Below are 22,519 nucleotides of genomic sequence, written 5' to 3'. Positions count from 1 at the left end.
GTGCTCAGTTAGCAATTTTCATCAGGGGTATTAATGACCAATTTGAAGTGACAGAAGAGTTGCTGAGTTTGTGTCCAATGCACGGCCGTACCACAGCCAAAGATATATTTCAGCAGCTGTGTGACGCCATTGAGCGCGCTGGTTTGCCGTGGAACAGGCTAGTCGGCATTACCACTGATGGTGTCCCGTCTATGACAGGGGAAAAAAAATGGACTCGTAGCACTAGTACAGAGAAAGTTAGAAGAGGAAAATGCAGATGCAGCAGTTGTTCTGCACTGCATTATACACCAGCAGGCACTGTGCAGCAAATGCTTGAAATATGAACATGTCATGTCTGTTGTCCTGAAATGTATAAATTACATCAGGTCTAGGAGTTTACAGCATCGCCAGTTTTGGGCCTTTTTAGAAGAAATTGAGTCAACATATGGTGATGTACTTTATTTTACTGAGGTCCGCTGGCTCAGCAGGGGGAATGTTCTGAGGAGATTCTTTGAGTTAAGATCAGAGGTGAAGAGATTCATGGAAGATGGCAGAATGGATGTTCCTGAATTTGATGATCCTAAATGGGTCATGGACCTTGCATTCTTAGTTGACATAACACAGGAGCTGAACATCCTTAACCTGAAGCTCCAGGGCCCAGGTCAGCTCATCACAGCAGTGTATGACAGTTTGAAAGCCTTCTCCACAAAACTAAGATTGTGGAAAACTCAGCTTTCTGCAAAAAACCTTAGTCATTTCCCAACATGCAGATCTCTTGCAGAGGCGGGCACAGCAATCAGTGGTGATGAATATGCCTCTGCTATTGAAAACCTACCGCAGGAATTTGATCAACGTTTTGCTGACTTCAAGGTACATCGTGACACTTTCCAGCTGTTTGCAGACCCCTTCTCAGCTGATGTGGAGAGTGTTCCAAATCTTTTGCAAATGGAACTTATTGACTTGCGGTGCGGGTAATGTGCCTTTTTGGAAGCACATATCATGTTTCTCAACTATGAACTTCAATAAATGCAAGCACAGGTCCAGGCTTAGTGATGCCCATCTTGGAGCTGTACTCAGAGTTTCAACTGTGACCTCCATCAGGGCAAACGTGGCTCAATTGTGTGAGCAGAAGCGCTGCCAGGAGTCTGGCAAGAAATAGAATGGTCTACAAATTTATTCAGGGTTTGTTCAGTGCAATGTTGTTAGTTGATCGCTAGGTTTTTTTGAGTTAAGTCAAAATAAAGAAAGGGAAAAAAATATTTGCACTACCTGTTAAAAACTAATATGTATGCTGTTGTAACAATAATAGAGACAATGCTGTTGTTAAGTTTGACAAAAATATTTTAGCAATGTAATTTGAAGTAAATTAAAAAAATAATGTTTAAAAAATGTCCACTTTCTTGTTGTGCTTGAATGTTAAAATGGCCCTCCTATGAGGTGTCAATCACATCAATGGCCCCTAGCCAATTTGAGTTTGAGACCCCTGGTTTAGATCCTACCTGTCCGATCGCTACCATTTTGTTTACTTAAATGGGGTGTCATCTCATTTATCATCAGTAAAATATGGAGTGCCACAAGGATCCGTCCTAGGTCCCCTTCTATTTTCAATATACATGTTACCCCTTGGTAATATTATTAGAAAATACGGAATTAGCTTCCACTGTTATGCTGATAATACTCAGCTTTATATCTCAACAAGACCAGATAAAACTTCCCAATTATCTAAGCTAACAGAGTGTGTTAAAAATGTAAAAGATTGGATGACAAATAATTTTCTCCAATTATATTCGGATAAGACAGAGATATTAGTTATTGGACCAAAAAACACTACACAGAATCTTGTAGATTACAATCTGCAACTAGACGGATGTACCGTTACTTCCTCTACAGTCAGAAATCTGGGTGTTTTATTAGACAGCAATTTGTCTTTTGAAAATCATATTTCCAATGTTACAAAAACTGCATTCTTCCATCTTAGAAACATTGCCAAGCTACAAAACATGTTATCTGTTTCTGATGCAGAAAAGCCAGTTCATGCATTTATGACCTCTAGACTGGACTATTGTAATGCACTTCTAGGTGGTTGTCCTGCTTCGTCAATAAACAAGCTACAGGTAGTCCAAAATGCAGCAGCTAGAGTCATTACGAGGTCAAGAAAATATGATGATATTTCCCCAATTTTACAGTCTCTGCACTGACTACCTATTAAGTTCCGTATCAGTTACAAATTATCATTACTTGCCTATAAGGCCCTAAATGATTTAGCTCCTGCGTACCTAACTAGCCTTCTACCACGCTACAACCCATCACGCACCCTAAGGTCACAAAACGCTGGACTTTGGGTAGTTCCTAGGATAGCAAAGTCCACTAAAGGAGGTAGAGCTTTCTCACATTTGGCTCCCAAACTCTGGAATAGCCTTCCTGATAATCTTCAGGGTTCAGACACACTCTCTCTGTTTAAATCTAGATTAAAAACACATCTCTTTCGCCAAGCATACGAATAATGTAACTTTTAAATTGTGAGTGTAGTTGCATCTGATCAAATGTACATTCTTATTCATTAGCTTGGGTTAAACTTATTTTACATTGTTGGATCAGCAGCTATGCTAATGATGTCTCTATTTTGTTTCTATGTTTTGCCACGGGATTTACATCCCGTGATAACTAGGATTTACACAAGCTCCAGTCTGGATCCAGAACACCGGAGAAGAGATGATGCTGACCCTCAGAGGACCCAAGATGATGCTAACCTTGAATCAACAAACAGAACTAACAATTATTGCTAAATGTGTGACTGCATCATATAATAACTATTAATTACTAATATTGATAGTTCATCGTCTAGCGGACTACGTCTTGTATTATTATTATTATTATTTTATTTTTTTCTAAAATCCTGTCAAACCTGCACAAACTACTAGCTACTACTAAATATTGTAGAAACATAATTTTCTGTAAAGTTGTAATGATTTGTATTGTAAAAAGCGCTATACAAATAAACTTGAATTGAATTGAATTTGTCCTTGGGCTGAAAAAGTTTGAGAAACACTGCTCTAGGCCAATACTCTGTTCCTAATGGTGAGTTCAAGTCATCTCGTTTAGATCGTATTTCCGAGTTGAATGCACATGAATGCCACCACAATATCGTAAATACCAGTGGGGAGCTCGGGATTTTCTTTAAGCCCCGATCTGTACGAGTTGGGGGCGTGTCAGTGATTAACATGGCGGAATATACAATACTTAAAGGTATTTAGATGTGATATTGTCAGGCTTTTCTATTTGCAGCACAGTAAGTTAATCGATGACATATAATATGATGGCATTATAATATAACAATGCAAATTGTAACAAAATTGGCTGCGGCTTCATAAAATAATTTAAAACATGAAAAAACGAAGTATACCTAATGCACATTTCTTTGTTCTTAATTTTCTAGAACAAGAGTTAAAGAACATTGCTGTATTTTTGTGTTTTTAATTAAGAGAAAGTACACGCCATCTTGCTTCGACGAAAGTGACTTGAACGCACATGCCGTCATAAGCACGACTTCCCACCTCGTGCATACGAACTTCCCAGGAGGACTTGAACGCACCATAAGTACATGTATTTTTTTAACCCACAGTAACATTTTAACTGATTAATGGCCAATTTTCTTTTGCTGCACATTTTTTTTTTTTGGTAAGAGGAAAAAAAAGTTGCACGGAAAAGGCAGGCCTAATGTTATAATGTGCCAACAGGATATTTTTAGTTCCCCTCACTTTACAACAAATCCTTTACATTTAACAAATTTATCAATACAGAAAAATAATTAAAAATGTATAATTCCAATGGATAAATGTAATTGCAGTATACAGTTTTATGCTTAGTTATATATAGATAACAATAATAATGATAATTTAAAGGAAACATAAGTTAAGGTTGGAGAAATTCTGGAGAAATCCAAATGTTTCTATATTCGTGATGTTGCCCATTTCAAGCTTAACTATTATTCAGTAGGTAAAATAGGCTTTGTAGTTCACACGTTTTTTAGTACAGATGGAAAAAAATCATAATGAACAAAAATATACCAAAGTGGACCGCTACCCGTGCCGTATGGCTCGGTGAATGGCTGCTGTTTCCAATGAATATGTGAACAAGGCACCAGCACGATTAAACAGCTGAAAAAGAAAATACTGAATTTTTGGTCACACAGTAAAGGCATAATTAAAAAATGCAAAGTGTTAGCAGTTTTAAAAATCAATAATAATAACAGATTTAATAAGAATTATTTCTAAATGCTGGACTGTTCTCATTTCGCTCTACATATGGAACCTGAAGATTTTTTTTTTTTTTTTTTTTTAAACCAAGAATGAACCAACATGAAAACATTAGCTTTTAATATTTATATATACACCGGTTTTTCCAGAATATAAGTCACACTGACGGACCACAACACTGCACTGCAGACAGACTATGTGTGAAACAGGCTTAACGTAACACCAGGGCACTGCTGACTTCACCCCCAACACGCCTCGCAGTCGCTGCTTAGAAAAGTGCAACATTGTAAAGGGTCCGTCTGATAGTGTTGCACAGCCGCAGCGCAGCATTACCTAGTCTTTTTTATTTTTATTTAAAAGACTTTGGATTTCACCTTTCTTTAAAACTATAGTTTGTGATTCATTGTTAGCCCATTAATTAAAACACATAAGCAATAAAATAGTACAGTGGTACAAATTCCCATTGGCATTTAAAGGCATTTTACTTTTATTAACAAAATGAAAACAAAAAATTATATTGTAACAAAAATAAGATATTTTCCCTCTTTTAAAACAAATGCTAAGTTCGTGGTTCAATGTTCTATTTATTTGAAATGAAAACAGCAACCATAATGACAAACTCGCTTTATTAAAGGAATATTAAAGGAAGAAATGTAACTCTTTTAACACAAGGTGTGCTTTTGGATCAGTATCTCGCATTAATCCCTGTTATAGCCTAAATAGAAGCTCTGCATACGCTTGCACCTGTTTATCATGTACATTTAATATGAGTTCATTTTGCTTTTGAGCAATAGATGAATAACAATTTATTTGTTTTAGATATTTCCACTTTGCGAAGTCCCATGAATCCTTTTATTTTCCTACACACACACACACACACACGAGTCTTGTCCCACGCCACTCTTTGTTGCGTAGGGTCTCGCGAGTCTGTAATCCACTGGCACTTGACTTGACAGTGTGTGTGCTACATCCTCTTTACAATATCTAGATTATAAACACTGCATTCTGTCAGCAATGTAACGCAGCAGTAACATATACGACTTAACTCTAACAGACAGTAACAGTTTGACTTACCTGAAGAATATAAAGCACTTTTTTTTTATTTCATTTGTATCATTTTTCTATTACATCTATCAATTATTGTAATTTGCTTTTTTCTTAGTTAATTTAATCACTTACAAAATCACCCCAAATCATTTATTTATTTTTTTTCAAAGAGAGCTGTTCAAGTCATCTGGTGATTTTTTTTTCATATCGCGATATACATCGCTGAGAAAAATCTCACGATGTGAGGTTTTTTTTTCCAATATTGTGCTGCTCTACTAGTAAGTTTAGTCAAGCTCACAGACTCAGTAGCTTCTGCAGCATGAGCACAAACATGTAGTCCTCCATTGTTGTTGGTGTTAAATGACATAGCAGTGTCTGAATATGGTCGAGACGTGGGGTGATGACATCATTGTTTAACAAAATATATGGATTGGCAATACACAAAATCGCAAAGGTGTCATTTTCAGATTTATCCACTCTGGGATCTGATTTTAAAAATAATAGGGTTTTCACTGCCCCGAATGCTGGATCAGTCTGGACGAAACACATATACCATACAAAATATTTACATATACAGCTAAATGTGTTTCCGCGTGTAAGGGGCCTTACTGTGATTGGTTTTTGTTTGACTGTGTATAACAAATGACTTAATGGAACGCTTCCCTTGTACATTGGAGTGATGTGCTTTCTCTCCAGTGTGAATCCTCTCGTGTGTTTTCAGATTTGATATATTATTGAAACTCTTGTCACAGTGTGAACACTTGTAAGGTTTCTCTCCAGTGTGAATCCTCTCATGTGTTTTCAGACTCGATGAACCACTGAATCTCTTGTCACAGTGTGAACACTTGTAAGGTTTCTCTCCAGTGTGAATCCTCTCATGTGTTTTCAGACTCGATGAACCACTGAATCTCTTGTCACAATGTGAACACTTGTAAGGTTTCTCTCCAGTGTGGATCCTCTTGTGTGTTTTTAGATCTCCTGTTTGACTGAATCTCTTGTCACAGTGTGGACACTTAAAAGGTTTCTCTCCAGTGTGGATCATCTCATGTCTTTTCAGACTTAATAAATTATTGAAACTCTTGTCACAGTGTGAACACTTATACGGTTTCTCTCCAGTGTGAATCCTCTCATGTGTTTTCAGACTTAATAAATTATTGAATCTCTTGTCACAGTGTGAACACTTGTAAGGTTTCTCTCCAGTGTGAATCCTCTCATGTCTTTTCAGACTTAATAAATTATTGAATCTCTTGTCACAGTGTGAACACTTATACGGTTTCTCTCCAGTGTGAATCCTCTCATGTGTTTTCAGATGTGTTAACCGACGGAATCTCTTGTCACAGTGTGAACACTTATAAGGTTTCTCTCCAGTGTGGATCCTCTGGTGTATTTTCAGACTTGATGAACGACTAAATCTCTTGTCACAGTGAGAACACTTGTAAGGTTTCTCTCCAGTGTGGATCCTCTCATGTGTTTTCAGATTTTCTGACTGACTGAATCTCTTGTCACAATGTGAACACTTGTAAGGTTTCTCTCCAGTGTGGATCATCTCATGTTTTTTCAGAGATGATGAATCACTGAATCTCTTGTCACAGTGTGAACACTTGTAAGGTTTCTCTCCAGTGTGAATCCTCTCATGCAGTTTTAAACTGCTCGCTGAACTAAAAGTCTTTACACACCCAAAGCACATGTACTCTCTCACACCAGTATGTATTTTCTGATGTTTTTTCCAACTTTGTAGATTCAAAAAACTCTTACCACACAAATTACATGAATGTGGCTTCTTCTTTGCATGAATTTTCAAATGTTTCTTCAGAAGTGAAGCCCATAAAAAGATTTTACCGCACTGATCACATGCGTACTGCTTCTCTCCAGTGTGGATGTTCATGTGATTCTTAAGGTTTGATGATTGTGTGAAACTCTTCCCACACTGATCGCAAGTAAATGGTTTCTCTCCAGTATGAACTGTCATGTGACGATTAAGATTTGATTTACATTTGAAACTCTTTCCACACTGATCGCAGGTGAAAGATTTCTTAACTCTTGTTTTCTTTAAATCTTTCTGTTTAGTTTGAAAGCAAATCAAAGGTTTTCCACCAGTTTTGACATGATTTTTCTCCTCAACTTCACTTGATTCTTCATTTTCCTCTTTTTCTTCAATGAACTCTGAAATAAAAAGTATATTGTTAAAATCTGAGAGAACTTCTGCAAATACACAATTAACTTTTCTTGCTTTAGCTTTACTGTCTTGTCTGCTGTAATGTTACTAAAATGTGTTTTACTAATTTAATAGGGAGACCCGTTAAACATTTTTAAGCATAATTTTTCTTTTCGGTCAGTTTGACATCACAACCCTAGTAAAATGTATATATTTATTTATTTTATATACATATACAAACATTTATATACATATATATAGAACAAAATTATAAACACAACACTTAAGTTTTTGCCCCCATTTTTTATGAGCTGAACTCAACGATCTAAGACTTTTCTGTGTACACAAAAAAGCCTATTTCTCTTAAACATTGTCTTAATCTGAAGGCATATATATATATATATATATATATATATATATATATATATATATATATATATATATATATATATATACACACACACAGAGGTACTTCTAAAAAAAAATTGCATATTGTGATAAAAGTTCATAATTTCCATAATGTAATGATAAAAATTTTACTTTCATATAATTTAGATTCATTGCACACCAACTGAAATATTTCAGGTCTTTTATTGTTTTAATACTGATGATTTTGGCATACAGCTCATGAAAACCCAAAATTCCTATCTAAAAAAAAAATAAAAAAATAAAAAAAAAAAATAACATTTTCAAAGTTGGTGATAGAGTGAGTGGGTATTTCTTTTGCCAGCAGTTATACTAATTTCTCTGTGTGTATGTTTGCAATATTGCAGATGGTTGCAAGCTATAGCTGCAAGCGTAAGACTAATCGTTGGCCTATGGTTGTCTTCTCTAGGGTTGTGTTCCTGTAGCTCAATTGGTAGAGCATTGCTTTATTAAGCGCAAGGTTGGGGGTTTGATTCCCCGGGAACACATGACTGGTAAAAAGTGATAGCCTGAGTGCACTGTAAGTCTCTTTGTATAAAAGTGTGTGAAACAACTGAAAATATGTCATTTTGTAGGTTCTTCAAAGTAGCCACCTTTTGCTTTGATTACTGCTTTGCACACTCTTGGCATTCTCTTGATGAGCTTCAAGAGGTAGTCATCTGAAATGGTCTTCACTTCATAGTAGAGCTGTGCAAAAAATCGAATGTGATTTTCATGCACATTTCATCAGTAAAGATGCTCCTGTAATTAGAAGTATATCTCCAGCACGTGCTTTCAATCATGGTTGCCAGGTTTTCACAACAAATCCTGCCCAGTTGCGATATGAACATGCGCATCTTATCAGTAAAGCTGCTTCCGTGATCACCGCTAAAATCGCCATCACCTGGAATGGCATTTAATAGACAGAGCCGTAGATCGCTGACAAGCTACGCAATATCGCGTTCATTATCGAAGGTGATTCATCTGCGATAATGAACGCGATATTGCGTAGCTTGTCAGCGATCTACGGCTCTGTCTATTAAATGCCACCCCAATTATAAGCAGGCGATGGCGATTTTAGCAGTGATCAAGGAAGCAGCTTTACTGATTAGATGCGCATGATCATATTGTTAGATATATCGCCCAGCCCTAGTATACATTTATTGTGAAATGACTGCATTTCCATGTCAATCCATGTTCACTTTTCTCACGAACAATGCACTTTCACTTTAATTTAGCGCCTGCAGCACAGCAAAAATAGACTCAGTACGTTAACAATCGCTGCACTGCTGCAGACGCACCGCTCCTGGAACGCACTGACGGACAACAACACCGAACTGCAGACGGACTGTGTGTGAAACAGGCGTAACGTAACACCAGAGCTAGGGCTGTGCAAAAAATCAAATACGGTTTTCATGCACATCCCATCAGTAAAAACGCTCCTGTAATTAGAAGTATATCTCCAGCGCGTGCATTCAGATCATGGTTGCCAGGTTTTCACAACAAATCCTGCCCAGTTGCTTACTAGTCCAAAATTAGCCCAATCGCGTTTCCAGGAGGTTCCCCGATAAAAAAAAATTGCTTTCCGGGATTAAAATGTACGTTTTATGGCATGGTTGCCTTGGTAAAGTTCGCATTTTAGGGGCTATATATCACATTATTTGTATTGGGGTCACTTCGACCCGCGGACATGAAAAACAACCACAGAAGCAATTTTTTTTTATCTGGGAACCTCCTGGAATTGCGATTAGTTTTGGACTAGTTTTGAGAAGCAACAGGGCAGGGTTTGTTGTGAAAACCTGGCAACCCTGATCTGAACACATGTGCTGGAGATAATACTTCTAACTAAAGGAGCGTTTTTACTGATGAGATGTGCATGAAAATCGCATTCGATTTTTTGCACAGCTCTAACCAAAGCACTGCTGAGTTTACCCTCACCACGGATCGCAGTCGCTGCTTAGAAGTGCAACATTGTAAAGGGTCCATCTGAAACATTGTAATGGCGCAGCATAACATTCATTCTGTACGTTGAGTTATTAAATACAGCGGTATGGCGGTATATAAAAAAATCTCACCAAAAATATACACCGGTTTTCGGTATGAACCGGTATACCGCCCAGCACTATTAAAAACTTATTGTAGCTAAAGAAATACCTTATATCTGCAGACGATGTATGTCTGTTTGTGGATGGAGACTTCATAGCGGCCAAAACTATGTATTTTGCGTGCTTCACATTATAGTGTGGAGTGCATAAAAATAATAACAAGGCGGCAGACTGAATTTATCCAAGGTGATTCTCAGGGTGTACTCACACTAGGCACGGTTGCCATGAACCGGGTCTGAGTACGATTGTCCCCCCTCCCCACTCCCCCTCTGGCCTGCACTCACATATAGCGTTTCAGCATTCGTGCCGGAGCACGCTTACGTCATTATGGTGTGATGGTTTCGGGATAAACAGGAAGAGCGGCGCTCTCTGAACGCAATGGAGTACATCGCTCTGTTTTCTTTGTGGATAATTTTGTGTCGTTTTGTCCACAGCCCTCTCACAGCCTGTTGTTAAACAGATGTGTCGCCTTAGTGGCGCGAAAATTTTCACGTAATCGCGCTGCTCGTATGAGGATGTTTGCAATGTACCAGCTGAAGTGCAGCAAGGATTTTGCAGTTTTTAGTTTTTATGCGTTTTGCACCTCTGCCGTAGACCAAAGCGACCCTTTCCCTGCCATGTTGGTTTTGGAGCGTCGCAAAACCGTGACGCAACGCGTCCTTTTCCGTGCTCCTGCACGGTTAGCGCTCACACTGCATGCGAACCGCACCCGAGTCCAACTGAACCGTGTCCTGGCCCACCTCTTCCAAGCGGGCCAGGGCCGGCCAATCGAGCCACGCCTGGGCACGATTCGGAGCACTCACACTAGTCAAACGAACCGCGCTTTGGTGGTCAAACGCACCCGGGCACGGTTCAAACTGGCTAGTGTGAGTACACCCTCACATAGTCCTTCTACGTCATCACCACATAGTGAGTGTTATAAGTGATCAGTCTTTAAGAGAAGGACTTTGTGAGAACTATTATGGATGATAAGTTCACTCTGCCGCTTTGTTATTATTTTGTCTTATCTTTATTTGTAACACGAAAAAAGAGTTAATCTTTCACAAATGTGTTGTGTCGTGTAGCAGCCATTAAATGTGTTGGACAACAACTCCTCATTCTTGGTCTTTTTTTTTTTCATGGATTTAACGAGTTATCTGAGTCAAAGCGGACAACTTCAGCAACTACAACAACTACTCTAATCCTCCTGCGTGCGGTGTGTGAGAAATCCGGTGCTGAAGTGAAATAGCTGGGCAGTTTGATAGCCGTATTATAATAAGCCGCCTAATAAAAAAATTATAGTTATTATTATAATCTAATACATCAATAAGAAAATGATACTATTGTCTATCGGCACAACCCTAATACAGGAGGCCTTTATTCATTCCTCGGAGCCATGTGAGGCACTTTTTATTACAGATGCGCATGCTTAATTTGATTACTTTTGGACTCAATACACTCTCCTACTCCAATTCTAATGCTTGGAAGAGCCAGGATTTTTTTTTATATATAAATCAGATTGGATTAATCTGAAATAAATCAGTCATATACACCTAAAGAGTTCTTGACAGTGAGTAAAACATAATTTTAATTTTTGGGTGAACTAACCCTTTAATATCTTTCTTGCTGTGAACACAAAAGAAAAAAGATATTTTGAAGAATGTGGGTAACCAAACAGTAGCTGGGGCACATTTGATAGTAGAAAAAATACTGTTCAACTGTCTGGTAATACACATTATTCAAAATAACATTTATCATGAGATCAGAACATTATTATGTTTTATGAACAAATGTTCTGTTTGTGTATCATGGCCTTATTTCAGTGAGTTAAAAAAATTCACGCTAACCATAAATGTTGTTTTTTCAAAAACACAAACATGTATTCTACATCTTACTGCACAGCATATTATTGTTGCAGAGATTGTGCTGATTACAGTGTTGGATTGTGCCGATTACAGTGTTATCACAAGTTATTAATATGCTTATATATACACACACACACACACACACACACACACACACACACACGTCTACACAGAAATTCTCCAGTGCTCAAAAATACCCAGAAAAAAAGCTTTATAAGCCTTATGTACCACAAAGAGTCATTAAAGATGAATGAAGAATAAACACCAACCTCCTTGTTCCTCGTGTTTTATTCTCAAAGTTTCTGGTTCCTCGTGTTTTATTGTGCAGGTTTCTGGTTCCTCGTGTTTTATTCTCCAGGTTTCTGGTTCCTCTTGTTTTATTGTGCAGGTTTCGGGTTCCTCGTGTTTTATTCTCCAGGTTTCTGGGTCCTCTTGTTTTATTGTGCAGGTTTCTGGTGCCTCCTGTTTTATTCTCCAGGTTTCTGGTTCTTCTTGTTTTATTGTGCAGGTTTCTGGTTCCTCTTGTTTTATTGTGCTGGTTTCTGGTTCACTCGTGTTCTCTTCTCTCTCTTCTTTAACAAACTCCATCTTCACAGCAGCAGATCTCAGTTCAGATGATAAACGACTCGCTTCAAGACTCAATCACGAATATGAAGAAGAGAATATTACAGGTATTTACTGAACTGATTCAAAAACTGTATTATTTTATTTTAGAAACATGTCATACCGACAAAACAACAGAGAGCGCGATGAAACTGAACTTCTTCCTCTGAGGTTTAATTTGTCAAACAAACGGATGTGTTAAGCGCCTCCCGCTGGACTGGAGCGAAACGACGGGACCCTCATGTCAGTTCGTCGTCATTTGCATAGACATAATATACGTAGACGCCTCATAGACTGTCGCTGCCTATTGGAGCGGACGTATCAGCGCGGCGCCATCTTGGATGGGTCCCCAATGCGGCGTCCCCCGCATTTATTTCTACTTAGGAAGATGTATTCTAAAAATACAATGATCATAACTCCCCGAGTTTTTACCGGATTTTCACACGGTTTGGTTTGTTACAAACTGCTGTCACACATTGAAAAACTCTGCTATCATGTAGAAATACTTTGTATTACGAGCTTTAACTAAGACATATGGTAGACTATGACATATTGATAAATGTATAAATGAATGAATTTTATATTTTAATAAAGAAACCAGTTTGATTGTTCATTTGAATTTATTTCTCTCACACAGGCATATAGATAAATGTATAAATTAATGAATTTTATATTTTAATAAAGAAAAGTTTGATTTTTCACTTGAATTTATTTCTCACTCACACTCTAACTCACACACTCACTCACCTTCTGTAACACATATACATACAAGCTCCCATATATACTGTACCAGCTCAGAACATTTTTGTAAAGGCCTAAAGTAAACGTTATAATGCCAGGTCATTCCAGCATCTTACATTACCCTGTCAGGCTTGCAACTGGGACTGGGGAGCTAAAATCCTTTAAAAAGAACTGTTTTGCACAGCTTCTTGCGTATGCTTGCACTCTGTAACTCCAGGGTAGTTAATTTTGTGATGTGGTGCAGCCTTACTTTGTGAAATACAGACACCACAAATGACACAAGCATGAAATGATGGTTCTCAATTCCAAATTGGGTGTCTGCAATGTGCTCCCCGAGTAAGAACACATCCTCTGAACCAATCTCCGCCCGAACAAAACGGTTGACGAAGGACACACGGACCCCTTGTTGCTTTGAGTTTTGTCGAATCACACGCTCTGCTGCTCTGACCACCTTCACTGTTCCCTCTGAGTGGATCATCAGCCCACCATTGTTTTTAAGTTCAAGCAGGTGGTAGCTCTTTTCAAAAGATGAGGGTACAGCAGCTGTGACGAGGCTTGCACGGCACACCTCACAGGACAGTTTTTTAAAAAAAATTCTGACAACAAACCCTGAAATGTAGACAAGGGCATTGTCCACAAGACCACCAAAGCGGGTGGGCAGGTAACTGTGGTCACATATGACTGCAGATATGTTTGCAAATGGAAATAGGAGCTCTTCCTCTGCCATTAAAGCAGAGTGCATTTCTGCAGCTGATAGGGACACAGTTTCATCTTGTGCTGCCACATTGCCTGACCCACTTGGTGAGACACCACAACGAACCATCAGACGACGGAAAATGCCTTGGAACTGCCCTGCAGTTGGATAGTTATTCCAGCCTCCTAAAAAAAACAACAACAACAACCTTTTACACACTTAGACTACAGAGATGTTTAATGAGGACAGTCAGAGTCATAATAGATATATCTTCTGAGGTAAGGTAAGGAAACTGTATAACCATTTTTTCCCACAGGTAGGCTATAAAAGGTAAGTAAGGTAATAACTGTATAACCATGTTTTTTCCAAAGGTAGGCTATAAAAAAGATACACACAGGTGTCTGATGTGCCATTTGCTTTAGGGGGTGGATTACTTCATGAAGTGATAGCCACCAATAAATGACCAGTCTGAGAGGTCTATCACATCAAATCATACTGTAAACTAGGGATGTATGTAGGTACTGTATATATATATATATATATATATATATAAAAACTTCTACTGTAATTTGCCCACCCAGAAGGTACCAATATCCGGTCTGACCCATTGACTAAAAAAACAAATTATAAATGTGAAAATTATACCTGATGCCCTGACAGAATTGAACAAAAGCTCCAAGTGATCCTGACTGAAGCGGTATGTGCAGACATAACACTGAACTTGGAGCAGGTCAGGAATCATCATCAACTATGTGTCCATGTTGATGACAAAGCCAATGACTGACAGATACCTTCAAAAGAAAACATTTCATCAATAAGATCATGGCAAAACAAGACACCTTGAGAGCACCTAGTAATTGCAATTGTAAGTTTTTGAAAGACATTAATTGACTTTTTTACAAATATTCATAACATGTAACACAACACATGGCGACAGAGATAGTGGTAGCAATAAATGTTTTGCTCCAATAAAGTCCCTGAATGGTAAATGATTTAAGTGCAGTACAAATCTACTGGGTGCAAAATTACTGGGTGCTTCTTGAGAGCATAAGTCAGTGTCAGGAACAACTAGGAACTATATTAAAACTGAACAAGAAGAGCTTAAAAACAAGAACATGTCATACTGTACATACCATTTGGCACCTCTATGACCTGAAAAACACTGAACACAAGAAGATTTCAACATGCAGAGACAAACATCATAAACAAGAAGAAAAAGTGCAATACAAGATATGCTCCTTAAAGCAGGAGGGACTCACATTATCTCCTGCCTCTGGTTTTGCAAAATGCAACATCATATGAACATACATACCATATTTGACACCTGTCCTGTATGACCTGAAAAATACTGAACAGAAGAGTCAACAGAAACAAAACTGCAGACAGCAAAACGATCCAAACCAGAGAAAGAACATCTTATGAACTCGATGTGTAGCAAGAGAACAGAGCATCATATTAACTTACGATGTTGTGAACTTTTCGTGGAAACCATTCGATATAAAAAAAACAAAACTCTTTGTTTGGTGGAGGGGTGTGCCATCAAACTGAGCAAGTATTCCCTGCCTCTCAACAAGAGCTCTACTCTCTCTGTCCAATTCAAAGCACTCAGAGGAGCTTTGTAACCCTTGGCACGGGGATTGCGGCTGTTCAGGATGTCAAACAACCTGTCAATCATCTTAAAAAAAGCATAAGGCTCTGTTAACTGATATATCACCCATAACAGTAGTATCATATCATGGAAATCAAATTATAATCTAATTTCAATATACAAAAAAAGTACTTTAGTACAAAGCTCTGCTTGGATTTCCCTCTACAGGTAAGTATAAGCTTTCATGCAGAATATGCAGTGTTATATAACAATGTTTACATTTACATTTACATTTAATCATTTAGCAGACGCTTTTATCCAAAGCGACTTACAAATGAGAACAATAGAAGCAGTCAGGTCAACAAGAGAACAACAACAGAATACAAGTGCCATGACAAGTCTCAGTTAGTCTAGTATAGAACGCATAGCCAGGTATATATAAATTTTTTTTTTTTTATATGAAAAAAAGAGACAAGAAAAGGAAAAGTACTGGTGTTAGTAGGTTAAGTGCAGGCGAAAAAGATGAGTTTTTAGATGTTTCTTGAAAATGAGTAAAGACTCAGCTGTACGAATTGAGATTGGGAGGTCATTCCACCAGCTGGGCACAGTCCAGGAAAAGGTCCGTGAGAGTGATTTTGAATTTCTTTGGGATGGCACCACAAGGCGTTGTTCACTTGCAGAACGCAAACTTCTTGAGGGCACATAGGATTTAACCAGTGAGTTTAGGTAAGTTGGTGCCGTGCCAGTGGTCGTCTTGTAGGCAAGCATCAGTACCTTGAATTTGATGCGAGCAGCTACTGGTAGCCAGTGTAACCTGATGAGGAGAGGAGTAACATGAGCTTTTTTTGGCTCATTGAAGACAACCCTCGCTGCTGCATTCTGGATCATTTGCAGAGGCTTGACAGTACATGCAGGAAGGCCCGCCAGGAGAGCATTACAATAGTCCAGTCTAGAGAGAACAAGAGCTTGGACAAGAAGTTGGGTTGCTTGCTCTGACAGGAAGGGTCTAATCTTCCTAATCTTGTTTGTGTGTTATGTTACCTCAATGAATTCTGCCGTTGCTTCACAGTTTTTAAACTGTGAATAACCAAGGTCTCTCAGTGTGCGCAGTGCTATCACTACAGATTGACTCAGTGTTTGAGCAGCCAGGGACACCTTAATCTTCTGGCCATCAAATTGAACATGCTTGTTTGTTATCTTGTTGGCCGCATGCAGTCCATCTTTTGCTTGGACATTGTTGAGCTCAACGATGTATGACCAGCTGATTTCTCCAGTGGCGCTGGTTATCGGGCTGTAAGCCTGCAACATGTTGCGTGCCAGTTTCAACATGTGACAAGCGTCCATCAACACAAACAACCTGTCAGCGGTCACTGGATTTTCAAAGAAGGTTTTGAACGGCTCATTGGGGTTTCCCTTTAGCTGACACCCGAGCTGGTTGCACATGTTGACATTGGAAGCATGTCCATTCATTGTCATGCAGACTACTTTTATGCCACGTGCATGCAATTCCTCCAGAGCATGGACAACCAGGACCTTCTGTGTCTGGAGACAGAGACTTTGTGAGGTAGTAGGCAATTGGAGCTTTCCAATGACCCTGTATTCCTACCACCCTAAAAACAAGCACCTCTGTGGCTAAATCAGTCTCATCCATGCCATTCCCCAAATCCACATATCCAGACATTTTCTGGGTATGGGGATTGTACTGGACATGTTTTTTGATGGCCATGGCATCCAACATGAGGGCCACAGAGCCATATTTAACAGGATCTTCTTTACATCTTCTCTTCAACATGTCCAACATCATTGTGTTGAGCCCAGGCCTGGCAACCTTTACAAAAAGAAAATAAATAGCTATTTCGTGCTTCAACCCTTGGATCCCTATTTTGGGCACTTTTTCATTTTTTTCTATGATTGTTCTTTTTTTCAATACTTTGGAAGACATTTTCCAAGAAAAAAATAGTGAAAACAGCACATACACGCTCAAAACTTCTATATCAGTTCCCTGTTTGTTGTACATTATGTAGGGCTGAAGTGTTTTAAGTATTTTAACCAGTATGTTTAAAAAGTGTAATAAAAAAAAAACATGTACTACACCGTTGCAATGTATGTGGATGTGGAAGGGGAAGATGCAGAGAATCCCTCAGGTAACTGTAGGCTTTTGGGCCATGGAGGTGCAGTGTGAGGGCAAACTCTCTCTGGTCCTTGGTGTATTCATGGCCCCGCTTTGAAAAGAGGTCTACCTGAAGATCTGAAATTCAGTTAAACTAGTTGGACAGACTAGTTAGAAAGTTCCCTTGAAATAATACCTTTTGTAAAGTCTGACAAAGAGTGTAAACAACATACAATTCAAGGTTGTATTATCAATTTATTTTTACCGGAGTGGAAGACAAGCCTTTCATTCAACTCCTCATTAATAAGGTTCTTTTCCTTCAGATCTTCCAGAAGACTCTTTATGTTTTCTTTGCTCTCCGTTCTCGGGTCTTTGCATTTTGCTTCTCCCGCTCTAAACTCTCCACTCTAGCCAAAGCTTCACTGAGTCTGGCCTTTAGACGAGAAGGAGAATTGGGCAATGCATAGGAGTGGTCCTAGTAGAAAGAAGGATGAAAATATTTTCAGTGATGTTTATATCATACCACTCACAGTTGTTTGGTGCACAGCACTGCATATGTGCAGGCACACATTCTTAATTTCTTACCCGTAATATCACTGCCAGCACCATGACTATGGGAAAGAGAGAAAGGGTGCGTGTATGAGAGAATGTGAGTGAAAGAAGGTGTGTACTTGTTCACGTGTGTATTTATTTATTTATAACATATACTCATACACATATAAGTGTATGAGTATTTCTGAAAAGAGTTGCAGAAAGCAAGGCAGATATTTTGATATGACCACAGCCATGATGGGCTGTATGGGACATATTAAATAGCCTACAAATACTCACATCATTGAGCTGAGGTTCACTTTCAGGAAAATGCTGAGAAAGGTCCACTGATAGGCTCTCTTCAGCTTTCCTTAAAGTTTTTGTGTTCCTTGTCACTACAGGCTAAAATATAATAAACTTAATAATTAAAAACAACTTCATTAAAAACACTTGAAAAGGTTTTAGTATCCCACAGTGTATTTTAATACACGATATATCACTAATACATGCAGAAATATCTAACGGTTTTACAGTTTTTGTTTTACATATGAATCATAGACATCTCTGTAGCATGTAGAGTAAAATACACCTACTCTTTGAAGATGACATGGGAAATTGAAGACAGATGGGGCCTGACAATCTGACCCGTCCTGTCAAAATCATCAGACTTGAAGTGTTCACTGCAGAGCTTTGACGACTCAGTCACAACAAAACCCTCCCGTCTTATAGCAACTTCCCATTGCCTCCTCAAGCCTGTATCACTGGGAAACCTTCAAAGTGTGAAGAGAAAAAAAACCCAGCAAGAGATAATGAGAGTAAGTTGCGTTACAAGTTCCTGCTGAACGTTACATGTAAGTAACGTTAGTCATGATGGCATAATTGTATAAATGGTAAAATAACCTAAATTATTGTTCAATCCTACTTGTGGAATGTAATCCCATGCGATCTGGTATCAATATTGCGTCGGTTATTGCAACCGTAAGCTGCACAAAATACGGGCATAATTGCTCGCTCTCCGTTAACTCCGATTGACTCTGGTGCTAGCGTTGAGTGGAGAGACCCAACCAATATGGCACCGACGCTGGATCACGCTCCAGCACGTCATGAGGCGTCTACGTATATATGTCTTTGGTCATTTGGGGCGAATAGCAAACCGAAGTGAGCATCCCTATGCCCTACTCCCTTCGAAGGGTCCTTTAAGTGAGATATTTGAAGCGTGTAGCATAACTGTCTGCGCGTCCGAGCAGCATCCAGCACTACATCCGTTGCTAAATGAATGGATTAAAATATATATATATATTTACTTTAAATATAATTTTTGTCTAATTTTATCTTATTTTAAATTACTTTCCTTCCGTCAGCGTGGTGTTTAATACAAATAAATGGATATAAATAAACACAATCTAAAGAACATTTCCTGCCAGTATGATTGAATTTGTTTTGTGTTCGATGAGAAATAAAATAAAAAGCTGAAGAGGTTTTCTGAAGATGAAGATTAGGTGTTTATTTATCAGTGTCTTTGCTATCACAACTATAAACTGACCTGACAGACAGTGATTAACCTCAATCAAAAGACATTTGAATTGACAGGCGAACAAAATCAACTTTTCTGTAAAGTTGCTTTGTAGCGATTTGTATTGTAAAAAGCACTATACAAATAAACTTGAACCTAATTTTGTAAATGAAGCCAATTACATTTGCATTAAGCAGATATTGCACTTGTCTATAATTTAAATTAATAGTTTACTTTTACAAACTGGGCCTTCCATGAACAAAAATGAGTTTTGCCTGTTTGTCATGATAAGAGGTAAATCCAGCCTTGCTTTAGAAAGACACAGAAGTGTATTTAGTGCTTTTAAAGGGGTCCTAATATGCTCTTTTACAAAGTCTAGAACAGGCTCTCATACTAGGATGTTTGAAAAAATTATTTTTTCATATATTTTACATTATTACTAAACCTCTCTCCCCAGTCTGGCATGAACGGCTCAAATATTTCAAATGGAGGCCCCCCTTCTGAAATATGAAATGTGCTGTGATTGGTTAGCTGGGCCTTCAGCGGTCCCTTGGACCTCCGGACCCTCAGTGTCACACTGGCTCTGCGACTGCTCTGCTCTATCTTGGGCTCCTCACCCACCGGCGCAGTCTCCATCTGTCGGCCCCCTGGTATTGTCGTCTTCTCCTCCACCATGGCTCCTCCCGCCGTCGACTCCACAGTGGATCTTCATCCTGGCTGGTCTCTGGAGCACCATCTGGCTCCTCCTGCTCCGGGCTCCTCCCTGGCTCCTCCCTCCATCCACTCCACCCTGTTTCCATGCTCCATGCTCCCTCTTTGGCTGCCCCTTGCCTGCCCCATGCCCGCCTCCAGAACCCCCACCCTCCCTCCGCTGGTATTCCTCTTGCAGTGCGAGGATGCACCGTTCCGGGAGGGGGCGAACTGTTACGTACATAGAGTTTGAGTTCCCTTAATTGGTCTTTTTCCTGTTCTTGTTTGGTTGATTTGATTAATCCCCACCTCTCTCCATTTCCCTGATTACCTCCCGTGTTCTTAAATACCCTGTCTTTTTAGTTCCTCCTCCTCCGTGATTACGGTTGTATATTGTGTTATGTTGGATGTGCCCTTATTCTCCTGCGATTATTAAAAGTACCCTTTTGTATATCGTCTTCCTCATGCGCCCTTCATTACACACCAGCTAACCCGTAACAACTTTATATTAATACATCATTATTTTAATATAATTAATAACAATATTATTAATATGAAATAATTATTTGGGCAGATTTCAGTAAAGAACATTGGGATTCACAAGAAAAATATATAGGTATAAAAATTATTTCTGCTGCATTTTGTATTATGTTATTTCATTTTCATATAAATGCACTGTGTAAAGTTCTGTACAAAGGAAGCATTATGTATTAAAAACATCTCACTATAATTTATAAATGACAGTGTATATAAAAATGAAAGGGTAAATTAATGTTTTCAGTGTGTGTACAGTATTCACTCTTACAAATGTCTGGCTGAATGAAAAATAAATGTCTTTCTTTTATACATGGAGGTCCTTGTACAAGCAGTTCACCAGGGTCTTCAAAAAGATCTTTATCCTCTCACTAAAATCAGCCATCATCACATCTGTGAACATCTGTTGTAACCAAACCCAGTTTTGGACCCAAAAGCAGAACACAGACTAAAAATTATGCAAATAAAATTAGTTTATTCCCAAAAGGCAAGCAGCACAATCCATCTCTTCTTTGTGGGTGAAGATTATTAGAAGATATGGGCTGCAAACCAAACAGGCCAGAAATATGTTGAGCAGAGAGATTAGTTTGTTGAACGGGCGTAGCAGGCAGAATGCAGGATGAATGCAGGTGGAGTGAGGTCTAAAGCACAAAAAAAAAAGAAAAAGAAAAGATAAACACAGAATTAGAACTCCATAAAAAACATGACCCAAACACTGGACTGGTCCAAAGACACTGGGAGGCTTTAGCTCATTACCAAATAAGCAGACTGGACGATCTGGCAGAAAATGACTAAAGAACTGTTAACCTGACCCCACATTATGAGACTCAGAGCTGAAAGTGCTCTACCTAACTTAAAAGTATCATTGCCCTACTTCAGTGTGTTATAAACATAATTTTGGTGTCTTTGGAAAGAAGACCCTTTGGGCTTTACTTTTTATCAACTAGATTTTGTAATGCTCAAAAATATGAAAAGTTAAAGATACTAAAGTAGCCTTAATTTTTTTTTTTAACACAATTAATTTTTTTTTTAATTTGATATAAAAATACATGAAATCAGTTCTGGAGCAATCTAGAAAAGTAAAGGGTTGAAAGTCAAATGTCCCATGAGCTTCTATTTCAAATCTGAATAAGATATCATGAAAAATTAGACACCTACAAATATTTTTATAAGATTGTCTACAAGGCGTCTCAAAACACTTGAACATCGAATTTGCTTATTTTTGCTCTTGTGCCGACAAATACATACAAAATATGTCAAAATATCCACCATGGAAATTATGCTAGATAAAACTGTAAGTTATTACTTAAGTGAAAGTAAACAGTTAAGGGAATAAATGGGATGAGTATTATATTGGATGCGTTCATCTTCTCTTAAAGTGACCGCGCCTAATTTAGCTACTGGCTGCTGTAATGTTAATCGTAGAAAATGAAAGAAAATCACTCACTGCTCTTGACTGAATTAGTTTGTAGTTTTTACAGTCAAACCAAAAATTATTCAGACACCAGATATATTTTTTTATATATATAAAGCAAAACTGTAATAATGTGAGAAATGTTGAAGGTGTCTGTTTGGTAGGTTTGATTGTATATTTCATTTATACATTGAAGACTATCCAGTACTATTTTAAATATAATTATTTGGTTTCTGTACCTTGACACCTACAAACTTGAAAAAAAACTTAAACATTGGTGTGAAACAGGAGTAATGTTGTTTGCACTTTG

At 38.4% G+C, this 22,519-nt stretch overlaps 2 protein-coding genes and 1 pseudogene across 5 annotated transcripts in view; all 3 read right to left on the bottom strand.

Moving 5' to 3' along the window:
• Nucleotides 1-22,519, bottom strand: part of LOC127953344 (zinc finger protein 271-like) — an 838,866-nt gene that overhangs the window by 99,323 nt on the left and 717,024 nt on the right. For 2 of the 4 annotated variants that reach the window (XM_052552529.1, XM_052552532.1), the window contains exon 2: nt 4,842-7,445. In XM_052552529.1, the coding sequence (XP_052408489.1) occupies nt 5,860-7,445 (1,586 nt within the window). In that variant the 3' untranslated portion in view covers nt 4,842-5,859. Of the gene's footprint in view, nt 1-4,841; nt 7,446-12,060; nt 12,561-22,519 lie in introns of those variants that run through there. The other 2 variants (XM_052552530.1, XM_052552531.1) reach the window with 2 other exon arrangements.
• On the bottom strand, nt 13,009-15,688 carry LOC127953427 (uncharacterized). Its single transcript, XM_052552672.1, has 2 exons — nt 14,475-15,688; nt 13,009-14,014 (listed from the first exon to the last, which is right to left on the bottom strand). Exons 1-2 carry the CDS (start codon nt 14,572-14,574, stop codon nt 13,287-13,289), a joined length of 828 nt encoding a protein of 275 aa, XP_052408632.1. The 5' UTR covers nt 14,575-15,688; the 3' UTR covers nt 13,009-13,286.
• On the bottom strand, nt 17,190-19,476 carry LOC127952003 (THAP domain-containing protein 6-like; annotated as a pseudogene).

Source organism: Carassius gibelio, chromosome B3 (assembly GCF_023724105.1).
Source record: "Carassius gibelio isolate Cgi1373 ecotype wild population from Czech Republic chromosome B3, carGib1.2-hapl.c, whole genome shotgun sequence".
Lineage (NCBI taxonomy): Eukaryota > Metazoa > Chordata > Actinopteri > Cypriniformes > Cyprinidae > Carassius > Carassius gibelio.
The sequence above is the reverse complement of the archived record's forward strand: the minus strand, read 5'-3'. Positions and strand labels throughout refer to the sequence as shown.

Coding starts and splice junctions, on each gene's coding strand:
- LOC127953427 (XM_052552672.1), bottom strand. CDS start 14,574: ATGATGATTCCTGACCTGCTCCAAGTTCAGTGTTATGTCTGCACATAC. Junction 14,015..14,474: donor CAATTCTGTCAGGGCATCAG/GTATAATTTTCA, acceptor TGTTTTTTTTAG/GAGGCTGGAATAACTATCCA.